Raw genomic sequence first — 18,114 nt, forward strand, 5'->3', positions numbered from 1 at the left:
TGTCTTGATGCATCATTGGTTTCAAAAACACTGCATGCAGGCTACTGAGGGATGTAAGTATATAGTTAAGTATTTTATTAGTACAAAAATATTACACACAATCTTGTTGGAGACTAGTTTTAAAACCATATAAATGATCAAACCCTGTACAGGATTTGTCTGCTGTGGTACGGTCAACACATACTTCCTCAATGTTCAGGTAGGGTTTTACTGCTGTGGCACGGTCAACACATACTTCCTCAATGTTCAGGTAAGGTTTGTGAAGACGTTGACAGGATACATTCAGACATTTCCTAAATTCCCCAACCTTATTTCAATAAGTAGACTTTAGGATCATCCTCCCCTTTCCCCAATAATGGCTTCATCTGATAGACGATCCTGCTTCCTCTTCCATCCCTCCTATTAGATGTAGTCCACCGATGGATGGCGTGTTTGGTGAAACGGCACAGAGAGATGACCTTTTGACCATAGAGAACCCCCTGAAATCCCATTCCTTTCCCTTCATCACTGAGGTATTTCTCCTTAAGGCTTTTTGGATAAAGGCCCCATTTTGTTAGCTGGGGGGAGGGCAAATCATTTCAGATGATCTTGGCTGCTTGAGAACCCCTCCCAATGGTGACTCCAGGATGTCAGGGTCACTGGAGAACGGTCTGCATCCCATGACACATTTGTTTCCCATTTCGCTCCCCCCACTGCCCCTGCGGTCCTCCTCCATCCCAGAGTGCATCCTGCCTGATGCTGAAAGCAGCTGGATGTCCGAGTGAGCGTTGGCTACCGTGTGGCGTCGTATTCCACCCAGCTTCTCCAGGTAGGCTTCCCCCTCATGCTCCACCAGGGGAGCCAATGTGAACGAATCTGAGGTGTGGTGGGTTATGGTGATCTCTGGTCGGCTTGCTGCCTTCCTGGGGTACGTTGCACAGCATTCTGTGATGGAGGACAGAATGGAATCAAATGTTTTGAATATCTGTCAAGACTCATTGTAAATGCAATAAGATCCAACTATTCATCTTCACGCAAGATAAAAATAAATACAAATGGACAGATAATAAACATATAATATAAACAACATAAAACAAGTAACTTCTGTTGAGTATTCATCAGATAAGTATGATTATTCACCAGTCGTGTTTATCTGCACATGAAAGTAGCATGCTGTTGCAACCTTCTACTTTGAATTGTAAAGGAAAATCATAGACGACAATACACAACAATGGAAAACTACTGGGAATGTACAGAATATGGCCAAACATATGTGGACACCCCAATGTCCAAGAGTTTAACACATCATCTGTCTGGTTGCAATTCTCACCACAGAGTTTTAAAATGTCTCAAGAAGTAACGACAGCACAATAAATGTTTGTAGGGAGCTTCATGAAATGGGTTTCTATGGCCTAAGATCACCTTGCACAATGCCAAACATTGACTGCAGTGATGGGAAAACACTCAAAAACTATACAAATTGAGCAGTAGGAAGGCACGGTGGCAGGTAAATATAAAGAGAGAGGGAAAAACATTGCCAGGCTGTAAATCAGTGGGTTCTCTAGTGATCTGGCTAACACCAGGCCAGGGGGATCAGATCTTTAATAAATGGGGATTTGCAAGCTTTAGTGTTGTTTTTGATGTGGTGGATTTATTGTTCCACTTTAACTTCAAACCTGCGTAGACTACTGCCCCCCCCCCCCCCCCCCCCCCCCCCCCCCGCCCGCTAGAGCCTGAGGGGCAGTATAGGATTAACACATTCTTCACTCATTCTGAACCAGGTCAAATGGCTAAGAATCTATCCTAATCGTATTTACTGTACTGTACTCTGGCCCATTACTCTCTTAACCTTTTTGACCCGTACCACATATGGAATCTGTGGTCCCAGCAGGGTACGGTACAGACATAGACATGCATCTATGTATGTCTATAAAGCAACAATCGTGTCTGGTCCAGTATGTCAGTGTTCTCTGTTTAACACGCATTTATCGCCTTGTCTTTATTGTAAAGACATTTACTTAACATGCCGGTAGCATTGAATTACAACCATAAAGTTCTTGTTATAAAAAAAGCTTGGTCCACACACACAAACATTAGGTACAGTATATTCTGACCTTTGTGTAAGAATTACATAACCTGGTTCATATAGTCCCAACAACTACAGCTAATGTTGTGTCTAAAAATAAAACAACACAGGCTTTAAGCCTGCCACCGGCTCAGGCTGTGATGTGTAAACTTACCTTGGAAGCACATGCCTTTACTACCGTGAAGAACATTCCCCAGGTAAGGAGATATAACAATCTCCACCAGTTTCTCTAACTGGTAATACTCTTGACTGGGACTACCTGATTCATGGATGCCCTGCGGAAGGACAAACCCACATACAGTCAGTGGCCATGTACAGTAAAAAATAGGAACTCTCCAATTGCACTAGACAAGGAAGGAAGGCACTTCCAAATACATTTAGTCTCAAATGTTATCGAAAACAAGATGATCTAATCAGTTTTGAAATGTACACCTTTCCTGACTGACACTACGGTTTCCAAGCAAACATAGAACCCATTGGTGAGGACCTTGATTCTCCTACCTGTAGGATGAGCAGCATCTGAGTGATGGCTGGGGAGGGCAACGTGGTAGTGCTGTGTGCCAGTGAGTCGTGGAGGTGGATCTTCAAGAGGACCAGGTCTCTGAAGCCTAACAGGGCCATCTGCCTGACGGTCAGCTCCTGACCCTGCAGTCCCAGCCAGAGAGAAGTTATTTCTGAACGCTTTACGCAATCTCTAAACAGTCTGTTGCACATGGTAACTGTCTTGGCTATACAGATGGTTGACAAATTAAAGGGAAAAAAACAACATAAAGTGTCTTCGTAAAGGGTTGCGCCAACACAATCCACCAGAACAGCTTCAGTGCACCTTGACAGTCTCTGGAACTCTTCTGGAGGTTTGATACATAATAAGCATTCAAATTAAGTACAACTGAATGGAAGCATCTGCCTTTATTATGCTTTTGCTCTCCTTTATTCAGGTTTTTCCTTAAAGTTGTCACCTGTCACCTGTATCGTTCTGAGTGCGCAAAACATGTTTGTGACAGAATATGACATATGGTTTGTGATGTGCAAAACAGGCTTCAATTTTCCAATGTCAAGAATGTTCTTGTACGATATAAATAAAAATGCCTTTTGATCAAATTGTCGAAAGCCGGGTCTGTCTGTTTGTATGTACTGCTTAATAACAGTACTATGTTTTAAGTGAGTAGTACCTGAACAGGGTAAAATATAGCCTGGAGTGTAGGCAATATCTCAGTGAAGAATCTCACCCACATCTCAGACAGAACGATGAGTTGGCTGTCACCTGGAGATAAGAACAGCTAATATTTTATGGGAATATAATTAAGGATGAATCATTTGTATTTATTTATTTTACATCTGAGAGGACTTAAATGAAGGCAATGTGACAGACAAAAGCTAATTCCGTTTTTTTATTTTTTTATGATTTGAATCTTCAGCACACATCCATTTTACCTTTTTATTTTATGAGATAAAAAGAAATTATGAATTATAAAGTATTTGTATCTAAAGAGACTTTTTATCTTGGTTCACAGAGGCATTTTTACACAATGACTACTCACCCTCATAGAGGCATATTTTTTCCTTAATGTGTGACAGGCCTTTTGTCAAAAGTTGATTCTAAAGTAAAGGATATGAAAAAAGCATGTTAAAATAACATTTGTGCATGTGATCTTTGCACCAACTCAAAGCATGTCATAATGGTTGGTAATATATTCTACATGGGACATCTGGTTTACAAATTAAATATGTCTCAGATGCCAAGAGGGGTTGGGCTGACAACATAAAAGCAAGATACTTTCTTTTAAAGGGGTCATATACTGATTTTATAGTGTATTTCACACTGTTCCTTAAGGTCTCCGACTAGGGTATGTAACATTGGTTGGGCTGAAAATGGCCCGGGTGCTGTTCTATGCGCCCTAATGCCACCCTGTGAAATAGCCTTAGAATGGTCAAGAGGTTCTCACTCTTTTATAGTATGCTCATGAATATATAGATGAGCTGGTTGGTTTACAACGAGTGAAGCTGCGGAGCAAAGACGCAACATAGCCAAACATGCATCGTGAATTGTAGATTTACATGACAACACAGGTTATTTATTCGAATGAAACATAGTCATGAAAATGAAATAACGTTAGCCCCATTGCCAATAAACGAAATCATCACACATTCTACCTATGTTGAATACAGGATACGTTAGCATTGCTAATAATTGTTAGCGACAAAATCATACTGTACTTACAGCTTGCAGTTGTGATGAGCATACGGTCAGATGTGTATGTACATTTTGGGGTATGACAAAGCCAAATACGGTGGAGCCACCGAGTGGACATCATTTTTGGAACATGCCCGTTTTACAATGGCAGTTTCAAATTGTGAGATTTTCATAGGAAATAGATGTTAATGGATGTAGGTTCACTGTATGTCCATTTTACCCACCAAACTGTCGTTATTCAACTATGACAAGGTAAACTCGGTTTTGCATTCAATGACCCCTTTAACTTGGGGCTAATGAAAGAAAGTATCTTGCATTCATGTTAACTTGATACACAAGGTGAGCGGTAACACTTCAAAACAGCAGTTAGTGAAGCACTCTTTAATATTTCCGAACATGGATGACATGCATGTTTCAAGCTCTAGGTGTTAATGTTTCCATTAGGCTTCTTCTACAGATTCTCTGGAAGCACTTCTTCCGGTCTTTAACATTTACACACGTCTCAACTCAGAAAGAGTTTCATTTATATACCAGCTCGTTCCAGTCATAAATATAAATATCCCAAACAATGTTTCCCAATGAACAAAGCTCTTCTTGAACCTAGCTGAAAATAATATTTTTTTCATAAAAATCTTTTTTGTTGAAGACCGATTAGCTTTAAGCAAATCCCTAATCGTCAATCTAGCACCCCCTTTTTTTGTTATTAAGCCAGAATCAATGTGAACATATCTATGCAGACATTTCTGTAGTACATATTTCCAAAACTCAACTCACACCAAAACAATGTAGATGAATAATTGCACTACAGCTAAGAGAAAAAGTACAGTAATAGTACGCAGTATACTATGGTCCGTCATATCACCATGTCTGCATTGCAGATTACCAGATGACTACGGTAATTTGTTGACTATACAGTGCACAATCATGCAAGAGGAAAAGTTCAAAACAAATACCTGGAAATATTCTGTGATAAATGAGCCCAGCTCTGTTTTGAGGAGCCACCTGTCGGGACCAAAAAAAGCTTGAGGGGTTCAAATATTCTCCTATCAATTTTTTGCAAAGTAACGATATACTAAACTGTTCTGCAGTGACATGAGCCATAAGAAGCAAGAGGTTACACTAAATTCAAGTTAATCTTTACAAATGATTAAATAATAAACAGATGAAAGAAGATAGTATCAGCTGACAGTAGAATGTCCCTGACAGTCCACAGTTCTCCACACCAGTGATGTCACCACATATTGGCTAGTACCTGATGCTCTCATTAAGAGTGTAAAGCTCATTTGCCTGCAACCCTCCTCCCTCAAACACCTTGATGACAGCTGTCTGGACACTGAGAGACCAAGAAAAAGGCAAGATATTAGGTTCAATTCGAGGTACAGGTGAAGTTGAGGATTGTACACAAACATCCAAAGTCAAATTGGAGTCTTTCTGGCGTTTTACATTAATATGAGTAAAACTAGGTGAAATAAAAATAGGCTAATCGTCTGATATTTTTCAATCAGCTTTTCGAAAAACTATTTATCTGAAAGATTTTGCAAACACGTGTTGTCTTACAAGTACACTACTCTATTCGGATAGCTCAGTGGTTAGACATTTTCTAATCTCCTCTATATGTCACGTTTGAAAAAAATATAAAGTCAAAGAGGATGTTACAATATGATGTGTCTCAGCTTGAATTATGTAACTGCAGTTGTTAATTACAGTACTTAAAGTCAGTTCACACGTATATTTAACAGCACATTTCCTGTATTCTAAAACACTTCCTGTGTCAAGTCTTGGCACAGAAGGTCCAAAATAAATAAATGAGCACAAAAAGTACCTTGATCTAAACGTTAACTTTTTTGTAATTTTCTGTATGGTTTCTGTGCTGTCCTAATAAAGTTATTAAGCTGATAAATCAAGTAAAGTAGGTGTTACATGCAAGGAATATGATTTGCGTACATATCTAATATGATCAGAGAGCTAAATGTGATGAGAATACTCAAATGTTAGTGATCTTTATCATACATGCTTTCTTGTCCTTTTTAATTGAAAGTAAAGCATGAATTGAAACGTACTGCACATAGTGTGCAACACAACCTGGACTTTTTATTTTTTCTAATTTCCCTCCGAATTCATACATGCCTCATGCAATGTTTGAAATCCTTTCATACGATTTTACAATTTATCACTATAGAATACAACCCTTAGTTCCAAAAAAGCTATTTACTACCTTTATGGGGTAATGAAACTGGATGCAAATTGACATAGCGTACATACTGTCAAACAGACCTTTTAGGTCGAATTGTTGTTCTATTAGTCTTTTATATAATAATCTATATCCTCCCACCCCCCCCCCCCCTACCCCCCCCTCTTCCGACCCCCCCCCCCAACCCACACACACAGAGTTTTTAATCCAAATGCTTATGAAAAAACACTCTGTAGTGTCACTATACTACCCTGCTGCGGAGGTGACCTCTGAGCAGCCACAGCACTCCCTGCCCCATCTACTTCCTACAAAACATCCTGCCAAATGTTCATATTCACTCCCAAAAAAAGGAGGGGAGGTCGTCTGACACTTCCGTTTGGAAAAAGAGGTCTAGGTTCCATTTCCTGATCAAACTGCCACCTCAACACCAAGTGACCCAACAGAGTAAGTCCAAAAGCGAGGTAAATATGAGAGAATGACATTAGTGGATATGATCAGAGAGGAGGAAAGACATCAGAAAGAAGATCTTTCCCACTCTAGCCAGGGACAGGCTATTACAAATTCCATGGCTCTGATTCTTCACGCACTTCCTGGCATTAATTTGCCATTACAACTTTCTATGTCCTGTATGTTCTGCCATTTTCTCATGTGAAAGACAATGTCTCAGCCCTAATCCAGGTTGAAGCACAAAGACAGAGTTAGGTTAAGAACAGACATGTTATGGAAATTGATTCACAACTGTCTTCCTGTCACATACGTTAAGAGGCTTGCCCACCTGTTCCAGACACTCGCATTGGAAAGCTGCATGGCGGATGAGCTGGCATGGAAGCGGGCAAGGTCTGTCAGCACAGGAGAGCTCATGAAGCGAGGGCGAGGTCGCCGAAATGATCCCATTATGCACAAGTTCTGGAGTCTGAAATTAAGCATATTAAAAAAGATTATAGAGTAAAATGTTCTTAAGGTTTACAATTGGTGGTTGAATGAAAACACATTTGAACTTGACTAAAATAAAATAAAAACACAGGACCACTTGCGTATCTGGAATCACATATTTTGTCTATCCTAAGAACATCTTACAGCAGCACTTCTGGAGCTACAATCATCTTCGCCAAAAAAGTCAGAAAGAAAAAATCCCCTCCGGCTGTGATTGTTCACATGAGACTTTTTCAAACAACAAGCAAAAGCAAATAACTGGCGGTGGAACTGACAAAAAATGTTTGTGTGGTTAAACCGCCCCAGAGTAAGATAACAAATTAGTTGACTGAAACTGTAGAGTGAGAAGCATGTAGGTGTGCCCAATGTGTCCGTGTCAACTTAAGCATCTGTGTCATACTGAAAACAGTGAAGTTACTTTCAGTCGTTTGCTAACTTCCTGTCTCACCATGTTCACAACCCAAATTACATTTATAGCATGTTGCTATCCACAACAGACCAAAACTTGGCTCAAACCATGAGAGATGTTCAAGCTATGCTATGCTGAGACAGTAATAACTACATACACTTTTGATTGAAATGGCAAGCTTATGAGCCAGGACCCAAAATAACATTATAATGAGGTGTCTGCAAGCTGTAAGGAGAGGATAAGGGAAGAGGTCAAACTGAGTCAAGCAAAGTACGTGTGACTTTTAGAATTTAAGTTTGTTGACTGTGGATGGGTGGGTGGGGCACAGAAATGGGGCAAAGGAGAAGATTAAAAATGCCACCAAATGTTTCAGACGTCATGCGTGTGCCGAACATTCTGTCATTCCCATGTATACTGATCAGGCACAGACTGGAGACTAAATGTGTACAGTCAAGCAAATAGTTCAGAATCACCAAACCTCTGATTCAGTCTGACCCATCCACCCACCGATGCCATTAACACTTCCCACATACATATGGGTGTCGCATATGGCACCCCAACCCCCTTCCTGATCTCTGGCACACCATATTTTGGACCAAGGGAATGCCGAACATTCAAGACACAACATACATTTGTACCAATCGCAGCATAAGTCAAAAGGAACACATCTTTGTTGAATATGTGTAAATGCCAGTTCAGTTGGGCTTCCCTATAGTTGCGTAGATAGATAATGTTATTGATGCACTGTATAAAAATACAGACCATTTCTTATGATTACAAACTGAAATATTGTTAGAACTCTGTTCTTTTAGTCCTTGATTATCTGCTGTACTTCCTATATGCACTATTTGTATGTCGCTTTGGATAAAAGTGTAATTTAAATGATTGAATATAGAGTCCTGAGAGACGTTCCAAAATGTTTTGAAAAGCTGAAAGATCACACTCTTTCCTCTGTCCTGCCCCTCATGTCTCCTCATTCTGGCACCAATAAAAGTTGCTTGGCAACCCTAAATAAGTATTTAGTGATCTCTCAGTTTGGCAAGCCAGATGAAAATAAACAATAGCATGCTTGTGTGCACCCTCCCCGGGTGCTTCCATGTGCTATGATCCTAAGTGAAATTAGAGCAAAAGGCTTTGTGGCGCACACACTGGGACATGGGCTAACCCATCCTCCTCCTCGGTATCTTAAACTAGGGCCAACTTCAAAAACGGACTTTAGCTCCTGATCTCTAGCATAGACCAAAAAGGAAAGGACATTTTCCCAAGACAAATCATACTATTCCAAAGACTAAAAAAATGCAGGTAATTCTTTAGACGGCGATTGCTATCATGGGGAACTGCTAACTGGGGTTAATCCCATTACTGACACAGGGTTGGTGCTTATTACGGATCTTTCTACGATCGTAAAAAAGGAGTCAGAAAGGAGTCAGAAGGCAACGTTTTAAAAGTAGAGATGTGCGCTCCGTTCTCATGACTATATCTGACTTGTTAGTCAATAATTTGTTGTTAATGTTTTAGAGAAGTTTGTGTACGTTTGTTAAACGTCTAATTCTCAATCGTAGGCTACTTCTTGTTACTATAATTAAAAAAAAAAAAACTGTAAAATCAGATCCACTGACAGCATCATCCCATTTTCATCCACATGTCTAAGTCATCAGCCGATCTGTCTTCCAAATAATTGCCTGCTCACACTTGCAAGAAGAAGAAGGTGGTATATGCTATATTTCTTTATGACGTTCAGACGTGCAAGTCCAAAACAAATGGAGATCAGCAATACTATCGCGATTATACGAGGCTACCATCGACACTTTTGCAGTATCTTGAAAAGGAAGAGGAATCGCCTCTACTGGGGTAAAAACAAAATATATAAATAAATATGTTAACGCAAATATTAATGCAACAAATATTCAAGAATATCTTACCTTCTGCAAGCTCACTTAAAACGGTTGGCTCGTCATTTGCTCAAGGAATTGCTCATAGAGCACTTTTTTTCACCGAATCATGTTTTACCAACTTGCAATCAGCACACACTATATATTCGGATATTTACATGATACTATGGACGGGTGTGCAACTGTTTCCTTTGTCACTTGTCTAAAGTTTTCCGTCAGTTACAGACCGTAAACGTCAACCTTGCATCTAAAAGACAAGTAAATTGATGCTGACGAATCGCTCGTGCTCATGAAGCAATCGTCTCTCCCCCTTGACACTGATTGGTACGGTTCTAATGAATATTTATTAGGTGATAGACACGGCACCTGACTGGACAAAGCCGATAGAGAGTTTAAGTCCCAATTATGAACTACATGTTCAAATGACAAATTTAATTATAAAAGTTTAAGAAAATGCTAAAATCATACATGAATCAAACGATATCAAACACTATACAATAGGGCTAATAATACATTAAAGGTTTACAGTCGCTTGTCAGTAGCCTAGCCGATCGTCCTCCCCTTACTCCGGGGCTCGAATTTGAGGGAGCTTTAGGCCTTTGCTTTCTCCTGGCTCATGAACTAGGAAAAATAATTGAGTTTAGTTTAACCAATTCAACTCGATTATATAGGCTATGCATAAACCAAGTTGTGCTTTGCCCAAAACCAATCTTTGATTAGAGCCCCAAAGCCCTATGAATAAACTTCCATAAAGGCCACTAACCAGGCTATTCAAAGACATTTTACTCAAAAGTCCTAGACCACATTGATCTAAACCTTTAGCTAATATAAGCAAAAGCAAATAACTGTCGCCTGGCGGTAAAACTGGATAAAGTGTTTAAACTGCCCCCAGAGAGCAAATTAGTTGACTAAGTGAAACTATTTTTAGATTAACGTTGGCCAAATACATTGACCAGGAGATGGCAGTTGCCTTTCTGACCGGCTGCAAAATACATGTTTCTGTACCAAACCATGATGGTACCAAATGTAGTATTTCTTTCTTGGACTCTCAATTTAGTTAATTACAATGGATTAACAATTTATTAACAACGTTTACAAAACTATGTTCAAGGCGGCTGAACGTTTTATTTCCCATTTTTGTCCAATGCGCACGAGTTGTTTTTTAACTTGTCGAATGCAAATGGTTGGGTGCTATAATCAATATTCTTAACAATGAAACACAAAAACTGCATTAAAACGCATTGTAAACGGGCATAAGCGAGGGCACGGTTAAAATAAAGATTTTGGTTTAAGGAAGACATCATTTCCCGGCGTGCACTTCGTGGATTTTGGTTGGTAAGAGCACATGACTTTTAGCTATATGTCAACATGGCTGCTCTCTTGGACGAACATTTCTCCTCCATGCAAATTCTTCTGAAGGTATTCATATCAATATTGCCACTTTAAATACCTAGCTACATCATTAAAAAATCAAGAATTCATTCGTGAAACCAGTTCATACATTTTACTATGTTATAATACTTGCTAGCTAGCGAGCTAATATTGAAGAAATATAGAACAAGTTGTCTGAAGACAGGACCGTAAAATAGGGTTAAACAATTCGAGGCAGGTATTAAGACTAACCCGTGTAGGCCTATTTGAGTTTCTCCTGTCCTAAAACCATATTGTATGTTTTTGTTCTTTTGATGCTAAAGGCTCCATCGAAGGACACAGTGCGGCAGCTATGTGCCGACAGTTTCTCTGCAGGATCTCTTGAGTCGATGTTGCTCACTGAAAACACGGCAGGAATTCTCTCCGTATCCGCAAGTGAGGCCAAACAGGTGGGTGTTGATGTTTTGTAGAATTAATTTAGAATACAGCGGTGTAGGCTATTCATTCGATTGGGTGCGGCCAGGTTGATATGATTGTATCGAAACATTACCCCCGCTCTATGAAATACAGAAAGACTATTATGAATTTCAGTTGATTTAACATAATTGAGTATTGGGACGAACACACTAATTTGATCTAATATTCGAAATCCCCCCTTTACAGAAAGTCAGCTGCCCAAGTTACCGAGCAACTCCATGCCATCAGTTAGTTGGGGTTGGAAAATAGCCTTGTTTTGTGCAGCAACACATGAGGCAGGCTACTATTCAATTTAGACATTCGTTTTGATGTTCATCGTCGTCGTCGTCGTCATCTGCCGCTTGTCCGGGGATCGGGTCGCGGGGGCAGCGACCTAAGCAGGGAGGCCCAGACTTCCCTCCCCCCGGCCACTTCCGCCAGCTCTTCCTGGGGGACCCCAAGGCGTTCCCAGGCCAGCCGAGAGACATAGTCCCTCCAGCGTGTCCTGGGTCTTCCCCGGGGCCTCTTCCCAGTGGGACGTGCCCGGAACACCTCACCAGGGAGGCGTCCAGGAGGCATCCTAATCAGATGCCCGAGCCACCTCAGCTGGCTCCTCTCGACGCGGAGGAGCAGCGGTTCTACTCTGAGCCCCTCCCGGATGACCGAGCTTCTCACCCTATCTCTAAGGGAGAGCCCGGACACCCTACGGAGAAAGCTCATTTCGGCCGCTTGTATTCGCGATCTCGTTCTTTCGGTCACTACCCATAGTTCGTGACCATAGGTGAGGGTAGGAACGTAGATCGACTGGTAAATAGAGAGCTTCGCCTTTCGACTCAGCTCCTTCTTCACCACGACGGACCGATGCAGAGCCCGCATCACTGCGGACGCCGCACCGATCCGCCTGTCGACCTCGCGCTCCATTCTTCCCTCACTCGTGAACAAGACCCCGAGATACTTGAACTCCTCCGCTTGGTTCAGGATCTCCTCCCCGACCCGGAGATGGCACTCCACCCTTTTCCGGTCGATTACCATGGCCTCAGATTTGGAGGTGCTGATTCGCATCCCAGCCGCTTCACATTCGGTTGCGAACCGCTCCAGTGAGAGCTGAAGGTCACGGCCCGATGAAGCCAACAGGACCACATCATCCGCAAAAAGCAGCGACCCGATCCTGAGGTCACCAAACCGGACCCCCTCAACACCCTGGCTGCGCCTAGAAATTCTGTCCATATAGGTAATGAACAGAATCGGTGACATAGGGCAGCCCTGGCGGAGTCCAACCCTCACCGGAAACAAGTTCGACTTACTACCGGCAATGCGGACCAAACTCTGGCACCGGTCGTACAGGGACCGGACAGCCCCGATCAGGAAATCCGGTACCCCGTACTCTCGGAGCACCCCCCACATGAGCCCCCGAGGGACACGGTCGAACGCCTTTTCCAAATCCACAAAACATGTGTAGACTGGTTGGGCGAACTCCCATGTACCCTCCAGGACTCCGCGGAGGGTATAAAGCTGGTCCACTGTTCCACGGCCAGGACGAAAACCACATTGCTCCTCCTGAATCCGAGGTTCGACAATCCGACGGACCCTCCTCTCCAGGACCCCTGAATAGACTTTCCCAGGGAGGCTGAGGAGTGTGATCCCCCTAAAGTTGGAGCACACCCTCCGGTCCCCCTTTTTAAAGAGGGGAACCACCACCCCGGTCTGCCAGTCCAGAGGCACTGTCCCCGATGTCCACGCGATGTTGCAGAGTCGTGTCAACCAAGACAGCCCTACAACATCCAGAGCCTTAAGGAACTCCGGGCGGACCTCATCCACCCCAGGGGCCCTGCCACCGCGGAGCTTTTCAACCACCTCGGCGACCTCAGCCCCAGAGATAGAAGGGCCCCCCCCGATGTCCCCAGACTCTGCCTCCACGTCGGAAAGCGTGTTGGTGGAATTAAGGAGGTCTTCGAAGTATTCCTTCCACCGATCCAGGACGTCCCCCGTCGAGGTCAGCAGCGCACCATCCCCACCGTATACAGTGTTGACAGAGCACTGCTTCCCCCTCCTGAGCCGCCGGATGGTGGTCCAGAACCTTTTTGAAGCCGTTCGGAAGTCATTCTCCATGGCCTCGCCGAACTCCTCCCATGCCCGGGTTTTTGCCTCCGCGACCGCCAAAGCCGCGTTCCGCTTGGCCTGCCGGTACACATCAGCTGCCTCTGGAGTCCTACCAGCCAATAAAGTCCGATAGGCCTCCTTCTTCAGCTTGACGGCATCCCTCACCTCCGGAGTCCACCACCGGGTCCGAGGGTTACCGCCGCGACATGCACCGACCGCCCTGCGGCCGCAGCTCCGGTCAGCCGCCTCAACAATGGAGGCCCGGAACATGGCCCATTCGGACTCAATGTCCCCGGCCCCCCCCGGGACATGATCGAAGCTCTCCCGGAGGTGGGAGTTGAAGCTCCTTCTGACAGAGGGTTCCGCCAGACGTTCCCAGCAGACCCTCACATTACGTTTGGGCCTGCCAGGCCTGACCGGCGTCCTCCCCCACCATCGAAGCCAACTCACCACCAGGTGGTGATCAGTTGACAGCTCCGCCCCTCTCCTCACCCGAGTGTCCAAGACATGCGGCCCCAAGTCCGATGACACGACTACAAAGTCGATCATCGAACTGAGACCTCGGGTGTCCTGGTGCCAGGTGCACATATGGACACCCTTATGCTTGAACATGGTGTTCGTTATGGACAAACCGTGTCTAGCACAGAAGTCCAACAACAAAACACCACTCGGGTTCAGATCGGGGGGGCCGTTCCTCCCAATCACGCCCCTCCAGGTCTCACTGTCATTGCCCACATGAGCATTGAAGTCCCCCAGGAGGACGAGGGAATCCCCAGGAGGAGCGCTTTCCAGCACCCCCCCCAGAGACTCCAAAAAGGGTGGGTACTCTGAGCTGCCGTTTGGTGCATAAGCACAAACGACAGTGAGGACCCGTCCCCCCACCCGAAGGCGGAGGGAGGCTACCCTCTCGTCCACCGGGGTGAACCCCAATGTACAGGCGCCGAACCGAGGGGAAACCAGTATTCCCACCCCAGCTCGACGCCTCTCACCAAGGGCAACTCCAGAGTGGAAGAGAGTCCAGCCCCTCTCAAGGAGACTGGTTCCGGAGCCCACGCTGTGCGTCGAGGCGAGGCCGACTATACCTAGCCGGAAACTCTCTACCTCGCGCACCAGCTCAGGCTCCTTTCCCGCCAGCGAGGTGACGTTCCACGTCCCTAAAGCTAACTTTTGCAGCCGAGGATCGGACCGCCAAGGCCCCCGCCTTCGGCCGCCGCCCGTCTCACACTGCACCCGACCCCCATGACCCCTCCTGCGGATGGTGAGCCCACTGGAAGAGGGTCCCACGTTGTCTCTTCGGGCTGTGCCCGACCGGGCCCCATGGGAAAAGGCCCGGCCACCAGGCGCTCGCCATCGAGCCCCACCCCCGGGCCTGGCTCCAGGGGGGGGCCCCGGTGACCCGCTTCCGGGCAGGGGCAACTGAGAACCATTGTTGTATTTCTTCATGGTTGGTTTTTTGAGCCACTCTTTGTCTGGTCTTTCACCTGGAACCTGTTTGCCTTGGGTGACCCTACCAGGGGCATGAAGCCCCCGACAACATAGCTTCCAGGATCACTAGGACACGCAAACCCCTCCACCGCGGTAAGGTGGTGACTCAAGGAGGGGCTGTTTGATGTTCATATTTATAAAATATACTTTTACAATTTTCTGGCAGTTATGACTATTGTTAAATTGAATTTATTATTACTGAACTTGAATTTAGGCTACTAAAATTTTGTTCATAATCAAAATCTTTTGAACATTCAAATGAGAGTGGCTTTCAAAGAGAAAACAGGTGAGGCCCAATATGTAATGTCTTTGAACAAAGTATAGTTGTAAGTGAAAGGCGTGTTTTGAGTGTCATTAACTGTAGCACTTATTTTGGAATAATGAAAGAAACTGGAATATCTCTACATTTCTCTTTTGTGTTTCCAGCTTCTCGTTGCCCTTCACACTCTATCTCACCACACCTTGTTCCACCACCTGACGTCACCTGAGGAAGTCTTTGCACTATTCCCAGAGTCTTTCCACCCCAGCCTCAAGAACCTCATCACAAAGATTGTACTTGAACTCAGGTTTGTTGGCCAACTCCACCTCAAGAACTCATAATCATACAAATTCAAAGATGGTAAAAATAACTTTTAACTGTACAAGTTTGATTAGGGTTTCAAGAGTACACTTCAGGGTTTCCCGCAGAATTGTTTTGTTAAGGTGGTAGGTTGGGGTTTGCCGTCAGACCGGGGGGGGGGGGGGGGGGGGGGGGTAGTTTATGCAATAAACTAATGCATTCTGCAGAGAAGGGAGACTACCGTTGGTCACAGTTTGGAATGAAACAGGACGGAATAACACGTAGTTAAGGCGGCAGGTGGGTGTTGCTTTGGCGGCCCTGCACTTCAGTTTATTTTTCTGACAGGTGTCATCCTCTCAAATCCTCTCATCCTCTCTTACTAAAATGGTTTGCATATTTTTCTTCAGCCCCACATGGAGAAATGACGCTCTTTCTAATCAAAGTAAGTTAGCTTTATTGGTTTAACTATATCTCTAATGTTCTAATGCAAAATGCATGTTTTTCTACATACTTGCAATCAGGGTTTGAATTGTAAATGTGTTCCCAAGTTAAGTACTATAGGGTTTGTTAGAAGTGAAAGGTAAATGCATATAGTGCCTTGCAAAATAATTCAACCCCCTGACCAATTCTATCATTACAGAATTGCAAATGGTAGATGGCATGTTGTCATTTTATTGTAAAACACTGAAGCTCATCAGTCCTTAATCCAATCGATATCTTATAAAAGAAACAAGACAACTCAACATACATAGGCTATAAGTAAAAATGTGTAGAAAAAGCCATTTATGATCATATTGAAATGGAAGAAAAACTCCAAAAGGGGATGTATATATGAATAGTGACTGTGCCCTCATGGATTCAAAATGTAGCGGTTTTGGTGTGGCAATGTAACTAAGTAGTTTGCTTTAGGGAATACATCTAGATTACGCAAGCCAGGTACATAAACTAGGGAGATACCTGTTATTGTTTTTATTTATTTATAGTCAGGCCTCCCTTTTGCCTCTGAGATTGTCATGATGAAGCTTATATAGTGTTCTCTATTGTTCTCTAAGTGTTGTGTACATTTGTTGATTTTCTTTTTCAGTCTCACTACCCCATCTTGTAGAGATGGACTGGAGAGTTGACATGAAGACAGCCTCTGACTCTGTGAGTCGTATGGCTGTTCCCACCTGTTTGGTGCATATGAAGGTACTGGATGCAGACAATACAATCCATCTGTCCCTTATGTTTCCCACTGACGTGTACAGTACAGTACCATCAATGAATAAACATTTCTTGCATACATGGACCTCCTGAAGTCTGTGATATGCAGTTGGTTGATGCCTATTTGTCAGTCATACTTCCAAACTGATACTACAAACCTATTTCAACCAGACTCTGCCCATCATTATTCTGGGACAGTAAGGAATACTTATTTTAATAAACGACTGAAAGCCACCAAGGTTCTGAAGTAGCAACCTAGTATTAAACCATTACACCACCATTACTGCTTTGTATTGATCATGACAATTTGCCTGATCGTAGGTCACAATTTATTCTGTGTCAATATTTTGAATTCCATTTATGATGCATTTTTTTAAAATTAATAGTTGCTTTAAACATTTTGGATTCATACATACATTTTGGAACATTGTGACTAACAGTTTTGTTGGTGTTACAGATCGAGGACAATCTTGGGGATAGTGACGCTCGCTCCTCAGTGACTGTGGAGTTGAGCAGGGAAACTCTGGACACAATGCTAGATGGACTGGGACGCATCAGGGACCAGCTGTCAGTGGTGGCTGCAAAATAAGGACATTCCTGACCTCAGGCCAGGGGTACCAAGTACGTTGGCTTTACTCCAATCAAGGAAGACATGAACATTATGAAAGCTATTTCATACAGGCTATGTGAAAGCCTGTTCAAGTTTCAATACTCTTCAGCAATGAAAGTTCAGTAGGAGAGCAAGTAAAGAATACATTTTTGTTTTCCTTTTCTTTTTTACTATTAACTGGCAGTTGTCAAAATGTGTTGATCGGTTCATGTATTGTCTATTGAAAACATGTCATTTGATTGACGTTAACAGTATGTTATGACTTTGCAACTTAAGAGTAAAAGACCAAACTTGGTTATGACACCACAACACAAATATCCTGGCATTCAACAGCAACTTGCCAGATGGTAAGATGCAGTACATATTTGTATATAATGTACTGATCATTTGGTCACATTTCACTTGGCTTAGCATTGCACTTGTTTAACCAAAATGTTTGGCTGTCCAAGACTAATAATACATTTTACCCCCTCACTGTTATTCACTGTCCAATTCAAGATGACCTATGCTGACGATTGTTTATTCATTTCAATAAATTGGCAGATTTATTATTAAAACATTTTTGTAAAAAGCTTTGGGAATATTGTATCTTTGTATATTTATACCTTTATGTATATAATTGTTTCCTTTGGAAATATTTTCCAAC

General features: G+C 43.3%; 2 protein-coding genes across 3 annotated transcripts; one reads left to right on the forward strand and one right to left on the reverse strand.

Annotated features, from left to right (window-relative positions):
- Positions 1–34: 34 nt before the first annotated feature.
- On the reverse strand, positions 35–9,941 carry prr5l (proline rich 5 like). Of its 2 annotated transcripts, none has more exons than XM_047034282.1 (9): positions 7,528–7,631; positions 7,226–7,363; positions 5,512–5,592; positions 5,213–5,261; positions 3,607–3,664; positions 3,238–3,329; positions 2,567–2,710; positions 2,220–2,340; positions 35–924 (listed from the first exon to the last, which is right to left on the reverse strand). In XM_047034282.1, exons 1-9 carry the CDS (start codon positions 7,551–7,553, stop codon positions 554–556), a joined length of 1,080 nt encoding a protein of 359 aa, XP_046890238.1. In that variant the 5' UTR covers positions 7,554–7,631; the 3' UTR covers positions 35–553. The 2 variants fall into 2 exon arrangements, with proteins under 2 accessions (XP_046890238.1, XP_046890239.1); XM_047034283.1 differs by lacking the exon at positions 7,528–7,631 and adding an exon at positions 9,715–9,941 and having other exon boundaries at positions 36–924.
- Positions 9,942–11,011: 1,070 nt separating this feature from the next.
- Positions 11,012–18,040, forward strand: commd9 (COMM domain containing 9). The gene is made up of 6 exons (XM_047034286.1): positions 11,012–11,103; positions 11,379–11,504; positions 15,523–15,662; positions 16,063–16,097; positions 16,740–16,843; positions 17,316–18,040. The coding sequence occupies exons 1-6, from the start codon at positions 11,053–11,055 to the stop codon at positions 17,445–17,447; spliced, it is 588 nt and encodes a 195-aa protein (XP_046890242.1). The 5' UTR covers positions 11,012–11,052; the 3' UTR covers positions 17,448–18,040.
- The last annotated feature ends 74 nt before the right edge of the window (positions 18,041–18,114 follow it).

This window comes from Hypomesus transpacificus, chromosome 14 (genome assembly GCF_021917145.1).
Source record: "Hypomesus transpacificus isolate Combined female chromosome 14, fHypTra1, whole genome shotgun sequence".
Classification (NCBI taxonomy): domain Eukaryota; kingdom Metazoa; phylum Chordata; class Actinopteri; order Osmeriformes; family Osmeridae; genus Hypomesus; species Hypomesus transpacificus.